This window comes from Delphinapterus leucas, chromosome 9 (assembly GCF_059928025.1).
Source record: "Delphinapterus leucas isolate spDelLeu-1000000601 "Yukka" chromosome 9, BTC_Dleu_Yukka2, whole genome shotgun sequence".
Taxonomy (NCBI): Eukaryota; Metazoa; Chordata; class Mammalia; order Artiodactyla; family Monodontidae; genus Delphinapterus; species Delphinapterus leucas.
Genome location: NC_143137.1, coordinates 63998218 through 64014654, shown reverse-complemented (window position 1 = coordinate 64014654; position 16437 = coordinate 63998218). Strand labels below are relative to the sequence as shown.

Below are 16437 nucleotides of genomic sequence, written 5' to 3'. Positions count from 1 at the left end.
TGTACCCAGTAATAAAAGAGAATAATGGCTACTGAGATGCTTAAATACTGGAGATGGGATATTTGTGAGCCAATCTAAGAAGATGTTACAAAGTCTTATCTCTGGAGCAGGAAACAACATGTGAAGAATTTTCTAAAACCAGATCATTCCTCTTTTATTTATTAATACTTGAATATTTCTATGTTTTTTGAACTACCTCCATACTGCTTTTCCATATGGCTCATTCTTCAATTTTTTTCTTATTTTTTTGACAGATATACCTATAGAAATGTCAGATAATCAAAGTTCAAAATATGTGCCCTCATAATAAAGACAGATTCAAGGCATGTGAATTGGGTTGGAGAAGGGGAATGTTGGGAGAAAAGTTAAAGAAGACTTTAATTCTATTTTTAATTTATTAGAACAAAAAGTATTCACATATTACTTTTATAGTTAAAACTTAATTTAAAAATAATTCTAACATTCAGAATGATAAATTTCAAAAACATTGATAACAATTAAATATGATAACATTAAAATGTGAAACAGAGAGAATCTCCATGTTTGTTTAAGAAGGGTATTTTCTGAAAGTATACTATTTTCATTCTTATACAGATAAATAGCTCTTTTACCCCATTTAAAAAAAAACACTAAATCTTTAGTGCTATAATTTTTTTCAAACAACTTTTCTGGCCAATCTTTTTATGATCTTTGGGTACAAATAATCTAGGAGAAAAAAGTAACACCGAGACTATTCACTTTGAAAAGCATCTATATCATATTAAATCAACTGTCTCAAAATATGCTGTATTCCTTCAGATTTCTATAAATCCTTATTAAGGAAATCAGAGTAGAATGATATAAAAAATGACTTTCCTCAGTATCCAAATAATAAAAATACAGTAAGGTTTAACGAAGTGTTCTACTCCCGTTGTACACTTTGGCCATGATAAATGGCAACTGCCTGTTAGCAGGAAAAAGTGGATGCCATTTTTCTAACAGCAGCCTTGTTTGGCATAAAAGCGGCACTGGAGCACAGAGACTGAGTCTATGGACTCATCTCTTTTAACACTGATCAAACCAAGTGAAACAATCAAAAAGATATTTGTTGCTTAATCAAAAAAACCTTAGATGCGGTAAGCCAAATGTTTTAGGTAGATTTGGAGAGACTAGTTAGGAAAGAAAAAAAATAGTAAAGAAAACCACTATGTACTTCTCCAACTTCACTCTCAATGCAGAGCATACACTCTTTTTTTTCCCACAGCAGGTTTCATAGTACTCAATTTGGTGGGAAAAAAAGCAAACCAAAATAGAGAACAGCAAAACAAACATATACTGGCAGTTCATACATACACATGCTGTCAGTGTACTTATTCATTTGCTGCTTCTAATTGTTTTTCTTTTTGTTTGATCTTTTTAAATACCAATTTCCTCGAGGTAAAATAACCTTCAAACATTTTATTAACTTCTACACTATTACACTGTAACTGACAAGATTAATGCCAATGCGCTTGCACAAGCTTGAAAAGGAAAATTGTTCACACCTAAATGAAAGTACAAAGAAAAGGAGTGTTAAATGTAATATTTAATGTGAATGAACTCAGTTACATGAGTTAGTAAGTGGATATATGCCTGGCTTCCCACAGATAACACTACGGTATGGAACGACACATGACTATTTTGGTATAAGATTAGAATATCACATTCCCAACTATGCTATCTAATGATCAAATGTTTTTATAACTACTCCATTTGTACCTCAACTAAATGCTCTTTTACAGACCTCAGAAAAGACACCAGTTCTTAATTCAGGCTGTCTGGGTTCAATTCCTATTCCACTTACTATCTGTAAGATCACAGGTAAATTACTTAAGGTTTCTGTGCCTCAGATTCATTTTGAGTAATATAGGAGTTATGAAAAGTTAAAAGTAACTTATTTTTTTAAAGAGGGAGTAGGGTGGAGGATTACTACAGTATCTGGTATATGATCAGTCCTCAGCAAATGTTAGGTATTATTATTATTAAACCATCTTATATAAAAGTAAACTAATTCCCCACATCCACTTCTGACTTACCTACCTTTGAAAAATGTAATGAAGTAAAATATACAAAGGTCAAATACTAGGAAGAAATAGAGAATAATAAAATGGTTGGATTTATCAGTAATACAGATTTAAAAGATGTTATATTAATAGTAGTAATATACCAGGATTTACTCAAATATTCCAACACGTGAATCCCTTCCTTCTCCCTTTCACTCCCTTACTACCACCATGATGTTATTTTTAAACATAAAGATATAAAGTATAAAAGGAGAGAAAGTTAATAACAGATGGTAAGAAAAGATATTCAATAAAAATGGAACTTCAATCTATAGTAGCCCTGATCATTTTTTGTTTTTGATGATTCTTGGACAATCCCACAGAGACAGACTTCAAAAAAACAGATTAAAGCGCTATATATACTTAATTATACTGCAAAGTTTGAATTTTTAAAAATAAAATTATTCTAACAGAATATCAATTCATATATCACACAAGATGGATTTCTGAAACAAGATGAAATCATTTTTACTAGCATGAAATAACCCCAAACTACTTTTTTAAAAACTGTGCTATCACTATAACCCAAGGGAACATAACAAACTTAACAGAAATGGAAAGTTTTAGAAGAGATGATCATTTCAACAGTTTTACTGAGTGAGATATTACTTTGAAATGAGAAACTGAAGTTTAAGTTCTGTCATGAATCCCCTATGTCACAAGGGTAAAATTTTCTTGAAAATTCAGATAGAATACTATGACTACTGTGAAATGAACTATATTTTGATGAATAATGGCTGGAAAAACAAAAAACTAGCAAAAGCAAAAATACTATTAGAAAGAATTTAAGGATGGAATATCCCAAAATGTAACATATGTACTAAAATAAAAGGTGTAAGTAGGAAGATACTAGGAACAACAATTAAAAAATTAAAGGAAGAGATAAATCAGTTATTTATTGTGAAAGGTACTTGACTAGACAAATTATTATTAGGCAGTAATATACTTGAATTCCCATAATTAACAGAGTGCTAAGAAAAGAAACTTTAAAATGTTAATACAACTCAAACAAAAATGACCGATAAAAAATTAAGGTAGGGACTTCCTTAGTGGTGCAGTGGTTAAGAATCCACCTGCCAATGCAGGGGACATGGGTTTGAGCCCTGGTCTGGGAAAATCCCACATGCCGCGGAACAGCTAAGCCTGTGTGCCACAACTACTGAGCCTGCGCTCTGGAGCCTGCAAGCCACAACTACTGGGCCTGCGAGCCACAATTACTGAAGCCCGGTGCCTAGAGCCTGTGCTCTGCAACAAGAGAAGGCACCGCAGTGAGAAGCCTGTGCACTGCAACGAAGAGTAGACCCCACTCACTGAAACTAGAGAAAGCCCACGGGCAGCAACGAAGACCCAATGCAGCCAAAACAAAAAATAAATAAATAAATAAATTTAATTTAAAAAAAATTAAGGTAACAATAGAAACTCAGCCAAGATCAAGATCAAGAGAGTGATCATTCTCTTCTACATCTCTCAATTCTTAAGTTCCTCAGTCTGTTACCTGACCAACTGAATATGCTTATCACAAGTTTTCTGAACTGCTGTACAGACTGATGGAGCAAAGGCAGAGAAGAATGAAAAGAGTAAGAGTAATAATCATAAATGTTATCCAGAGAGTTACTTTCAGACTTTAGTCTGCATAAGACTAACACCTAAGATATCTGCTTAGCCCAACCCCCTAATTCTAATTCATTAGCTCTAGGATGACTCCAAAGTCTACATTTCAACAAACGCCCCAGGTGATCCTGATGCAAGGAATCTGTGGCCTCTAGAATACCATTTCCAAAGATGGTACCTCATGGTGCTCTATGCCACAATAAAATATTGTCTTGAAAAAAAGTGCTCTTTGATAAAATAAGTTAGGAAAAAGGATAAATAAGGAAACGTAATCATTTTTCTAAACATTAGTATTTCTCAAAGCTTCAATATGCATTTGAATTCCCCCCAAAGAAAAAATAACCATACTATATTTCCTAAAATTACTGGGCATAGAATCCTTTCTCGTCTTTTACCTACCAACATCTACAAGAAGACTAAAACTTTAACACAAGAAAACTAGAGACAAAGAATAAGATGAGAGGAATTGGACTAAATTAGAAAATTTTAAAGCTTCCTTGTAATTCTAGGCTGGAAAAGCAGACAGGTAAATTAGAAAAAGAAAAACCAACAGAATCCTCATTTATCTTAAGTAATACTAAACTATGGGCACATAAATATCACTATAATATGTACAAAATTCCCCTCTATATGATAACTCCAAAGTTAAAAAATGATAATACTGTTCCTAAGGATTTCTTTAAACAATAAAGAAACTAGAAAAAATGTTTCATAAGAGGATAATTTTGTAGACATAAGAAGTTTTTCTCTAAGATTTTAAGAATAGCTTCAGATAGTAGGAACAAAGTTATAGAAAATATTTTAGAAATAGAAACAAACAGGCTTATTTAAAGAAGGAAAATTCTCTCTAGTTCATCTGTAAACCAAATATATTTGTGAAGTCTAAAAAATGTTTTAAACTAGTAGAAATTATAGATAAAACTATTTCAAGTTGATCAATTTAGAGCACTCAAAATTAACTACTTCAATTATCTAAAAGATAAAAATTCCCAGATTTGCCTCTTTGATTTCAAATGAGTCCATAACACAAAACTGAACGAAATAATCTAAGTGATTTCTCTTAAACAAAATCTTTTAAGTGATTATATTGTAATATAGACTACAGATTAAAAAAAACTTTTGAGAAAACTGTTAGTTTAAGGAAAAAAAATTAAGACTCTCTAAAACCAAACAGATAAAACAAATGAATGATGATAACTAACCCTAAATACATATTTACATCTCCCTCAGGGGAAGGCAGATTTTTTAAATGTGCCTGCCTTGGCTCAAGGTAAGAAGGTGAAAAATGTCTCCCCTTAGAATTCATAACTGCAAGCCACCCCTCATGGGTTTGGAGTAGAAATTAACACTACTCATGTAATGGAAGAGACACACATGCTAAACTTTTATTTAAAATGGTCTTAGGTTGGTAGAGCTCCCAGGCACCTGGTAATAACTCTGACCTCAAAGAATTTTCAATGAGAAATAGGCTAACAACCTGATAGAAAAGCTGAATAAGACTTGCACATACATATCCTAGAAGAGGAAATACAACTGACCAAAAATATGCAAATACATGCTCTAAGTCATCTAAGTATTGAGGGAAATGCAAAATAAAATGTCCATGTACTATTTTACATGTATCACACTGGAAAGCATTAAAACATTGGACAAAACATGTTTGGGAGCAAAACTTATACCACTTATTCATTACTGGTATAAGTGTAAACTGGTTTGGAAAATATTGGAATTACCTAGCAAAACTGAAGATGCAGATATCCTATAACTAAGCAAATCCATGCCTTGCTATATACCCTAACTCCCTGTTACCATGCTGCAGGAGACATTTAGAAAGATATTTAAAAATGAGTTGTTTATAAAAGTAAAAAGATGGAGACAACAAAACTGCCAAACTATAGAACAAAAGATAAATTAATAACGATCTATTGTTTCAATAAAAAACTACATATTAGTGAAAATAAATGAACTACAATTACAGAGATCAGCATGTGTGAATCAAATCAAGATAACGTTGGTCAAAGTATCAAATAACAGGAAAAAAGTCTGACTTCATTTATATGAAGTTCAAACCCTGAAAAACTATGTATTATTTATGAATACATATATACATACATATCAATACGTATAAAAAAAGGAGTGAATGAAAAATACAAAGTTGAGAAACGTGGTGACCTCTGGGCTAGATGGATGGTGAAGTGAGTACTGAGGGATTCAAAGGTGACTTCAAAGGCTTTGGTAATATTCTGTTTTTGAAGTGGGTTTGTGAACACAATGGGCCTTCATTATTATTATGCTTTATGTTGAACATAAAAACTGTACATTCTCACGTATGATTGGTATATTTCATAATACAAAATAAACTTTAAAGAATAACCAATAGCAATATACATGTTTCTTTCATTGGCTACTGAGTATATGTTTACCCTTTGTCTTTCTCACCCCTTAAATTTTGACCTCAGAATTTTGTAATGGTTATGATAACTAGGGAGTAAATTACCGTGTTTCTTATTGGAATCTTCTTGGGTTCTGGAGGCATATCCTGCGGAACAAATTTCACTGGTTCCTTAATCTGCCTCCTTGATCGTTTGGTCCCATCTGGTAAGGTTTCCATGGCCATGTCTGCTTCCATGTCACTACTCCCTGCCTGGTCACATTCTGAACACTGCCTACATAAAGAAAAAAATATAAGTTCATACATTTATTTTTACCTTCCAGCATTAGCTATGTTTTCTATAAATACAAAATTCAGGTATATGTTTAGAATATATGAAAATATACACAGGAACATGTGACCATAGGGTATACAATGATTATACATACAGAAAAGCACATACATTCTTGTAAGAGAAACAAAAATAAGTATAATGTATCAAGCAATTCCATGTATCCCTAATAAGTATAATAAAAACACATGTAATACTGCTACATGTTTAAGTGAACCAACATAAGAAGCCCAGATAGTTTCCATTAGGAAATCATGATTTTTCCTCAAGTGACATACACTGTGACACCAGAAAATCAAAGTATTCATTGACCCTGACTCTACATCTTGTCACAGCTATAATATCCTTGAATCTTAATTAATAGCAAGCTGTACTGAATATACCAACTAAGGAAGTTCTGTAAAAACAGACTCTCAGAAGTGAACAAAAATAAATGGATCATTTTGGTTGGTGGCCTTTACTACGTATAAAAGAAAATATATAAATTTATTTATGAAAAGAATGTATTAAAGTAGCATTTTTAGGGCTTCCCTGGTGGCACAGTGGTTAAGAACCTGCCTGCCAATGCAGGGGACACGGGTTCATGCCCTGGTCCGGGAAGATCCCACATGCCACAAAGCAGCTAGGCCTGTGAGCTATACAACTACTGAGCCTGCAAGCCACAGCTACCGAGCCCGTGTGCCACAACTACCAAAGCCCGCACACCTCAAGCCCGTGCTCCACAACAAGAGAAGCCACCGCAATGAGAAGCCCGCGCACCACAACTAAGAGCAGCCCCTGCTCACCGTGACTAGAGAAAGCCCGTGCACAGTAACGAAGACCCAACACAGCCAAAAATAAGCAAATAAGTTAATTAATTAACTTTAAAAAGTAGCGTATTTAAAAATATGGGGGGAAGATGGCAGAATAGAAAGGAATAGGAATCTGAGTCTCAACCTAGACAACAATTACATTAGCAGAATCTGTCTGACTTATCTATTTTGGAACTCTGGAGTCTACTGAAGGCTTGCAACTTCCAGGGAAAGGCTGGCACAGGTAAATTACAGTTAATTTTGGTCAATTTCAGCTCTTAGTACAGTAGTAGCTACCTATCCCCCATCCTAAGCCACATGGCAAGTAGCTGTGCACATGTTCCTGCAGCAGCATGTCACAGCTTTTAGGAGCCAGGTTGGACAAAATGAACCCTGTCCTCCAAATATTGGGGATATGTGCTCTGATCACTGATTGCTGCTTCTCATCACATGATGGCAGACAAAGAGGTGGGTGACCCCTCCGATTATTGCAAACCCCACCCGTTGGTCCAAAGTGACTTCCAGGACTTAGCAGACTGGTACCCTTTACCCCCCACCTTCATTTTTCTTTTTCCCCTTTTGGGAACCAGACATTAAAGACTAGGACCTTCAAAAGAAAATGCATATATGGGAAAAAATTTTAAATGACCACACTTGCCCAGGGAAAGGCTCAGAAAAGACATGAGAAAACCATAAGTTTACACTTCAGGCTGTTACCCAGCACAAAGACAGCCCGCTACAATAAAAACAAACAAGCAAATAAATAACAAAACACAGCAAGCCCTGCGGATGGAGGAGAACCTCATTTCCAGGAAAATGGACATCTCATTTCCATTATTTCCATTGTTTCCCCTCTGTTTCTCTTTTTGTAACTATAACCTTTGTCAGTACATTCTCCAACTTCTCATGCTCATTCTCACCCCCACCAAAAGTAATACATTTAGGTGACTGAGAAACTTGCTTTAGAGCACTCAGATAATAGTAATATTATGCTCTGAAAACCACAAAACACTGAACAACTCAGAAAAATCTAAACAAAATGTAACTGCCATACAGAAATTTATCTATTCCTATTTCAAGACAACTGCCACATGATACTTGCAGTACAAAAAGCCAACACAGATGAAAACACTACCTGCAACTCTTTCAGCAATCTTTTAAACTCTACAGTCCTCATCTTTTTTTTTGTTTGTTTGTTTTGACATGGACCATTTCTACAGTCTTTATTGAATTTTTTACAATATTGTTTCCGGTTTGTTTTGTTTTTGTTTTTGTTTGACACGGACCATTTCTAAAGTCTTTATTGAATTTGTTGCAATATTGTTTGTTTTATGTTTTGGTTTTTTGGCCACAAGGCATGTGGGATCTTAGCTCCATGACCAGGGATCGAACCCGCCCCTGCATTGGAAGGCGATGTCTTAACCACTGGACCGCCAGGGAAGTCCCTATAGTCCTCATCTTATAAATAGCCTTTAAGATATGAAAAAGCATCTCTGCTACATTAACCGGTACACAAGAGCCTAAGAAATAATAACTGAGGATAAAGCCATGGCCTGTCCAATTCCATGGAATTGCATATATTGGGGGGAAAGTCATAATTATCCTTCATAATATCAAAACACATACCTGGCTTCTTTTAGTAATCCACTAAAAAATAAATTAATTTAAAAAATAGAAAAAAAATAATCCACTAAGCTGCTATTATCTATGAATTTAGCTAAACTCACCTTAATCCTGTATATTTTTACTTAATATATTCTATTACGGAAGAGAATGTATAAAATCTATAATTCCTATGCATAGTACTAAAGGTAACCTTAAGTAATCAAAAAATTCCATTAATTAAAAATGGATTTTTAAGTATAAATAATGAAAATTCAGGTAAGGAATTTATGCCAAAGCACTACCTTCATACTGAAATACTAAGAGATTTTCCTCAATTTGCTGTACCTTCTTGATCCCCAGCACCCTACACTATAACTTATGTTCAGAATAATTACCTAAGGAGGTTTTAAAAATCTTAATTACTAAAGTAAAATAATTTTTATTGTATAATGCTAAAACAAGGAAGAATACTAATTTAATCTATAGAAAATATAATTTGCATAAGGCAAAGAAAAAAGATTTTATGAATTTTTAAACATAATAAATCCAGTAACACGCTATTTCCCAAATATTATAAATAATTTATGATTTACTTTTTTTTCCTTTATAAATTACCTCTTTTGGTCTTCAAAGATTTCACACCATAGTTTTTTTTTCTTATTTCTAAGCCTTTTCCCATGCTTTCCCCACTTTTTAGAGGGAAATCTTCAAAGGTGCCTATAGAAAACTACATCAGGGAAATACAAATCAAAACTACAATGAGGTATCACCTCAAACCTGTTAGAATAACTGTCATAAAAAAGACAAGGGATAACAAGTGCTGCTGAGGATATGGAAAAAAGGGAAACCTCATGTACTGTTGGGAATGTAAATTGGTACAGCCACTGTGAAAAGCAGTGTGGAGATTCCTCAAAAAATTAAAAATGGAACTATCATATGAGCAATTCCACTTCTGGGTATTTATCCAAAGCAAATGAAATCACTATCTTGAAAAGATATCTGCACTCCCATGTTCACTGAATCATTATTTACAATACCCAAGGCATGGAAACAACCTGTGTCCATCAACAGATAAACGGATAAAGAAAATGTGGTCTATATATACAATAGAGTATTATTCAGCCATAAAAAAGAAGAAAATCCTGGCATTTGCAACAACATGGATGGACTTTGAGGACATTATGTTAAATGAAATAAGTCCAAGGCAAATACTGTATAATCTCACTTATATGTGAAATATTAAAAACAAAAACAAACTCACAGAGAATGGACAGGTGGTTGCCAGAGGCAAGTGGAGGGAGTGGGCAAAATGGGTAAAGGTGGTCAAAAGGGACAGACTTCCAGTTACAAAATAAATAAGTCCTGAGATGTAATGTACAGTATGGTGACTACAGTTAATAATACTACACTGTATGTTTGAAAGTTGCTAAAAAAGTAGATCTTAAAAATTCTCATCACAAGAAAACAAAAATTGTTAGGTGATGGATGTCAACTAAACTTAATGTGGTAATTACTTCACAATATATCTATATCAAATCATTATGTTGTACACCTAAAACTAATAAAATGTTAAATGTCAAAATTATATCTCAATTAAAAAAAAGAGTTAATGGGAGAAAGGGAAGACAAATTATGAAGAAAAACATGGGAAAAAACTACTTGCAAAATTCTTCATAGAAGGGTTTGTGCTACATATCTTCTTTTTGTCTTAAAAGAATAAAAGTATATCCAGAGAATAAAAGGATAAAAGAAAAAATGGTTTTATGAATTTTTAAACGTAATAAATCTAGTAACGCTCTATTTCCCAAATATTATAAATACTTTATGATTTACTTTTTTTTTCCTTTACAAATTACCTCTTTCAGTCTTCAAAGATTTCACACCACAGTTTTTTTCATGGATGGACCTTGAGGGCACTATGCTGAGTAATATTTTTTAAGTAATATTACTCAATTCTCTGTCAAGTAATACTCTTCATAATATTCTTTAAATAATTAGAAAATGCAAGACAAATTCTGATCAGATGGGTGGTGGAAACATAAGATTAGTACCCCAAAATTAAAATAAGTATTTACTATTTGAACTACTCTAACGAATCAAACCCTATTTATTTATACCTTACCAGGCTTGTCTTAGAAAGAATGTAAGGTAGTGTTCAAAATTATATATTTTAAAAAACAAACCAAGATAACATAAACTAAAAGTGAAACAAAATACATTTCAAACACTGGGAGTAGGTATAAACAAAACAGAGCCTAGATTACACCTTTACTAGTCCCTCTACCCCCTGCCAAATGCCTCACCCACCTAATATTCTTCTTTATCTGATTTGCCCATCTCTAATCTAACCTAAGAAGTCCTTGGGTTTTCCCCTCTCCTCCTCCTGGTCAGCTCAGCATTACTGGAGAAAAATCAATTAATCACACTTACTAAACAAATTCACTGAACATTCTTGCTATATAGCCTCAGCAAGTCAGTTATCTCTGATTTTTTTCCCACAGTACCTGGTGCAAACTATTTCCTCTCTTCTCAAGCCCCCATTATCATCATCCCAGGTCCTTTCCCCTCTCAAGACTACTTCTATTTCACTGAAAAGTCTATCTAACATGAACTCACTCAAGTTCCCTATTCTCCACCAATAACCACTTCTGTAGCTTTAACCATCTCTTCTTTCCTGTCACATGTCTTAACTCAGTCCAGCATAGCGCTGTGAACTATTGTGGAATGGACCAAACAGAAAGCATCCAGATCTAGAACCAATATCTTCAGGAAAGCAGTGCTGCTATTGGAAGAAAGAGCTGGACAGAATAGTCCAGCTTAGACTGGACTATTTGCTTAGAATAGTAGACTGGACTATTGGCTGGACTAGTTGCTTAGAATAGTCTATCAAGCAGAATATGGTATTTGAGAAGTAAAGCAACATACTGCATAGTAATTCTAGCTGGCAGCAAACATAAGGGAGATATAGCAGTAAGCGTGTTAACACAGGCTTGCATAGCATAAAGATAGCAAAAGCAGAAACTGGTGACATCAGAAATGTATACCAGTGGGCTCTGTAGAAATTTAAGCCCCAAACTAGGGCTTAGTCATGAAATAAGGTCCCAGTAACAGGACCTCTTTCCCTAAGTAAAAGACTGAAAATTAAGGTAGAGAGTAAAGCAGAAATTAGGCAACGGTGTGATGGTAAATATGGGCAAAAGTTCTAATTTGTAGCTTTTGCCAATTTCTGTGATAGGAATACTCCTACCTGTGGTCAATTTCAAGCTATCATGCACAGAATGGGGAAAAGATGTAGTAGCACACCATTACACAGTTTTTCTAACATATATATATATACAATAGATTTAAATAAACTAAAAAGCATAGTTAATGGTAAAGTATGTAGGAGGTGAAGTTTTTTTTTTAGTATTTATCATCTTTAATATAATTTCAAAAATAAACTGGAAATGTTAAAAAGCAAAAAGTAAAAACTGCCTCCCACATTTGAGAGCACTGAAGAAAAAAATATTCTCCAAAAATTACTCCAAAAGTAATACATCCAATTAATTGCTAAGCAAAGCTAAGTTGACTTTAGAGGCCAAAGGAAATTTGATCACTAGAAGCTACAAGACAGTGAAGACTTCACTTTGCTGCAATATTAGCTTCTACTTTTACTTTAAAACATTGCAACTAATGCATAGAACCCTAAGTAATTTAGGTTCTCTGGGGGGAGCTTTCACTAAAACATCCCAGGCTATGCACTTTCATCTGATATTCTTCCAGAAACTCTTACACACTGGAAAACAAAGCTCTGCAAGCACAGTGGGATTAGACAAATTAATAACCTCATTTAAGAAGAGAAATGCATATCTACACTTCCAAGATCATGACAAAGCTTCCTGGCCCTGGAGACTACCAAACTGGCTTTCAATTTAGAAACCCACATAGGATGTTTATTAACACTGCAGGCATTCTAATAAGTGACAGCAAGTTTCTCTTAAATTCTGGTTTCAAAATCACACACGTATCAAAAGTAATACATTCCACTATATTAGAAAAAGAGTTGATCAGTATGAGTGGCTCAAGACAAACTGATAAAAGAACACTATGAAAAAGCAATCATGTGAAAATGGTGAAAGAATGTGAGCTTCTTAATAAAATGAACAGAGGTACGTTTATGAAATAAAACAATGAGATCAGAAAACTTGCTTTAATGTGTTTGAAGAATACACACCTTTTTGTATAGATTACCATTTAAAAAGCTGGGGTCCAGTCTTTTCCAAAACTAGAATTTGTATAAAGTTTGTATAAAAAGAATAGTCATGTTCATTCCTAAGCTTTCCGTGGCCTATATTCTTCCTGTATGGAATCAATCTACTAGAATTTGAACATCTGTCTCTTGCTTGGACTAAAATTAAGCATAAAACTTATAAATATCATAAGCTTTTATCAAACATCTGTAGTGATTCAACACGCCTAAGCTAATGAAAAAATAATTCAGAAACATATGTCAAATGTTTCTAGATTTGCAAAGAATGGCTGAACTTAAATATACAACTAGCATAAATGACAAGTACCAGAAGTAAAGCCTTCAGTGACACTAATTTAGAAATAAAATACTAAATTACAAATAAAAGCATGAATATGGAGGCAAATTCTTGATAAATTCATTCAATTTCAAAACAAAATTAAAGCATTTAAAAAAATGTATAATAAAGCAAGAGAATTATAAACAGAATTCATGCTTTAAGAAACCATTGCTAAGATACCAAAATAGCCTCAATTAACTTAAAATTCATTTATCAAAAAACTGCTACATCTTTATTCATATAATGCTATAATAAATATTTATGTCTGAAATGTTCTCACCACAAAAAAATGGTAACTACGTGAGGTGATGACTATGCTAATTAGCTTGATTGTGGTGATTATTTCATAATGTATACATATATATATCAAATCATTAGGTTGTAAAACTTAAAACTACAATTTTTTTTAACATCTTTATTGGAGTATAATTGCTTTACAATGGTGTGTTAGTTTCTGCTTTATAACAAAGTGAATCAGTTATACATATGTTCCCATATCTCTTCCCTCTTCGTCTCCCTCCCTCCCACCCTCCATATCCCACCCCTCTAGGTGGTCACAGAGCACCGAGCTGATCTCCCTGTGCTATGCGGCTGCTTCCCACTAGCTATCTGTTTTACGTTTGGTAGTGTATATCTGTCCATGCCACTCTCTCACTTTGTCACAGCTTACCCTTCCTCCTCCCCATATCCTCAAGTCCATTCTCTGGTAGGTCTGTGTCTTTATTCCTGTCCTGCCCCTAGGTTCTTCATAACCATTTTTTTTTTTTAGATTCCATATATATGTGTTAGCATACGGTATTTGTTTTCCTCTTTCTCACTTACTTCACTCTGTATGACAGACTCTAGGTCCATCCACCTCACTACAAATAACTCAATTTCGTTTCTTTTTATGGCTGAGTAATATTCCATTGTATATATGTGCCACATCTTCTTTATCCATTCATCTGTTGATGGACACTTAGGTTGCTTCCATGTCCTATTGTAAATAGAGCTGCAATGAACATTGTGGTATATGACTTTTTGAATTATGGTGTTCTCAGGGTATATGCCCAGTAGTGGGATTGCTGGATCATATGGTAGCTGTATTTTTAGTTTTTTAAGGAACCTCCATACTGTTCTCCATAGTGGCTGTATCAATTTACATTCCCACCAACAGGGCAAGAGGGTTCCCTTTTCTCCACACCCTCTCCAGCATTTACTGTTTCTAGACTTTTTGATGATGGCCATTCTGACCGGTGTGAGATGATATCACATTGTAGTTTTGATTTGCGTTTCTCTAATGATTAATGATGTTGAGCATTCTTTCATGTGTTTGTTGGCAATCTGTATATCTTCTTTGGAGAAATGTCTTTTTAGGTCTTCTGCCCATTTTTGGATTGGGTTGTTTGTTTTTTTGATATTTTGCTGCATGAGCTGCTTGTATATTTTGGAGATTAATCCTTTGTCAGTTGATTCATTTGCAAATGTTTTCTCCCATTCTGAGTGTTGTCTCTTTTCATCTTGTTTATGGTTTCCTTTGCTGTGCAAAAGCTTTTAAGTTTCATTAGGTCCCATTAGTTTATTTTTAAAACTACACAATTTTTAACTGTCAATTATATCTCAATAAAATTGGAAAAAATTATAAAAATATCAATTAAAAACTTACTGAAAACTTTATATGAAGCAATATGATATAACACTTACACTGTTGAAACTAAGAGCAAAGCAGTTCTAACATCTAAATCCTCTCCATTTTACTTACCAATAACTGTTTTTGGTCTTTCTTGGCATCCTTGTAAGAGGAGGGTCCAGACATCCAAGATGGTAATGGAGTTTACAGGTATCACACAATAAAAGAAGATGCTGATCATGGTTCTTCTTACAAATTCCACAACTTTGAATAAAGGCAGCAAATAAAGGATTAGAATAATTATCATCATAGTGAACAGTCAACTTACAGCATATTTTTAAAATTTCAAAATTTCACCATATTAACTTTTCTTTTATTGAAATCAAATATTTTTTCATAACATGTCTTTTTATAATGTCAATAATTATTAGTTCTATATACTTTTGAGAATGTAGAAAAATAGCCTGGATCTAGTATAAATTTAAATATTGCTGGTGTCATACTTTTCAGAGAAGGGCATATGTTAGATAATTATGTTAACATTGTCTTTATCTTAATTTTAATTATCACTTTAAAACCCATTTAACATTAGACCAATTTTTTTCTAGAAACAAATTATTAAACAAAAAAATCTTTCAATTTTCTACGTCTCTAAAACTACAAAAGCAGTTACTTTACAAACAAAATTCAGTTTATTTTCTACCATTAATTATAAATCTTTCAAAGAACCTTCAACATGTAAATAAGCTACATATATAAGTCTCTTTACAAAATCAGACTTTGAGTCTTAAAAATATACCAATTGATTATTTATTATAAACAATGGGAAGTTTCACTATTGTTGTTACTGTTATGTTACATTATTTGTTTACTATATGGACCATTTTTAAAGTCTTTATTGAATTTGTTACAATATTGCTTCCAGGTTGTTTTTTTTTTTTTATGTTTTGGTTTTTTGGCCACGAGATATGTAGGATCTTAGCTCCCCGACAAGGGATCGAACCCGCACCCCCTGTGTTGGAAGGCAAAGTCTTAACCACTGGACCACCAGGAAAGTCCCTGTTACTGTTATTTTACATTTTTGTTTGTTTTTAAGAAATCCAACTTTTCTTGGGCAGAAGGACAAGTTAACTACTCCTGAGAGCACAAACACTATGACCTAAAAATCTAGGGTATATTTATATTAAGAATGTGAAGGTTGAGGAAAAAGTTGTTGAGAACCTAAAAGATATATACAGAAACAGCAATGATGTCTGAATTTTTAAATAATCCTAGAAAAAAAGATCACATACACACATATACAACAATGACAACAACGACCAGTACTGGGTCTCAAAGTTGCTCAGAGTAAAAATGGAAAATTACTTAAAGTATATTCTGAAATAAAAATGAACTGTAGTGATAAAAAGTCAGGAGCATAAGTGATATGCCTGACGGTTCCAAATGAGC

General features: G+C 33.5%; 1 protein-coding gene across 12 annotated transcripts in view; it reads right to left on the bottom strand.

Moving 5' to 3' along the window:
* Positions 1 to 16437, bottom strand: part of PHF14 (PHD finger protein 14) — a 201320-nt gene that overhangs the window by 126976 nt on the left and 57907 nt on the right. For all 12 annotated transcript variants that reach the window (XR_002646530.2, XR_016394355.1, XM_022587093.3 and 9 more), the window contains exons 13-14: positions 15121 to 15252; positions 6190 to 6358 (exon numbers count right to left, since the gene is read on the bottom strand). Coding sequence is in view for 10 of the 12 variants with exons in the window: in XM_022587093.3 (XP_022442801.1) it covers positions 6190 to 6358; positions 15121 to 15252 (301 nt within the window). In the remaining 2 variants the exon portion in view is untranslated. The remainder of the gene's footprint in view (positions 1 to 6189; positions 6359 to 15120; positions 15253 to 16437) is intronic.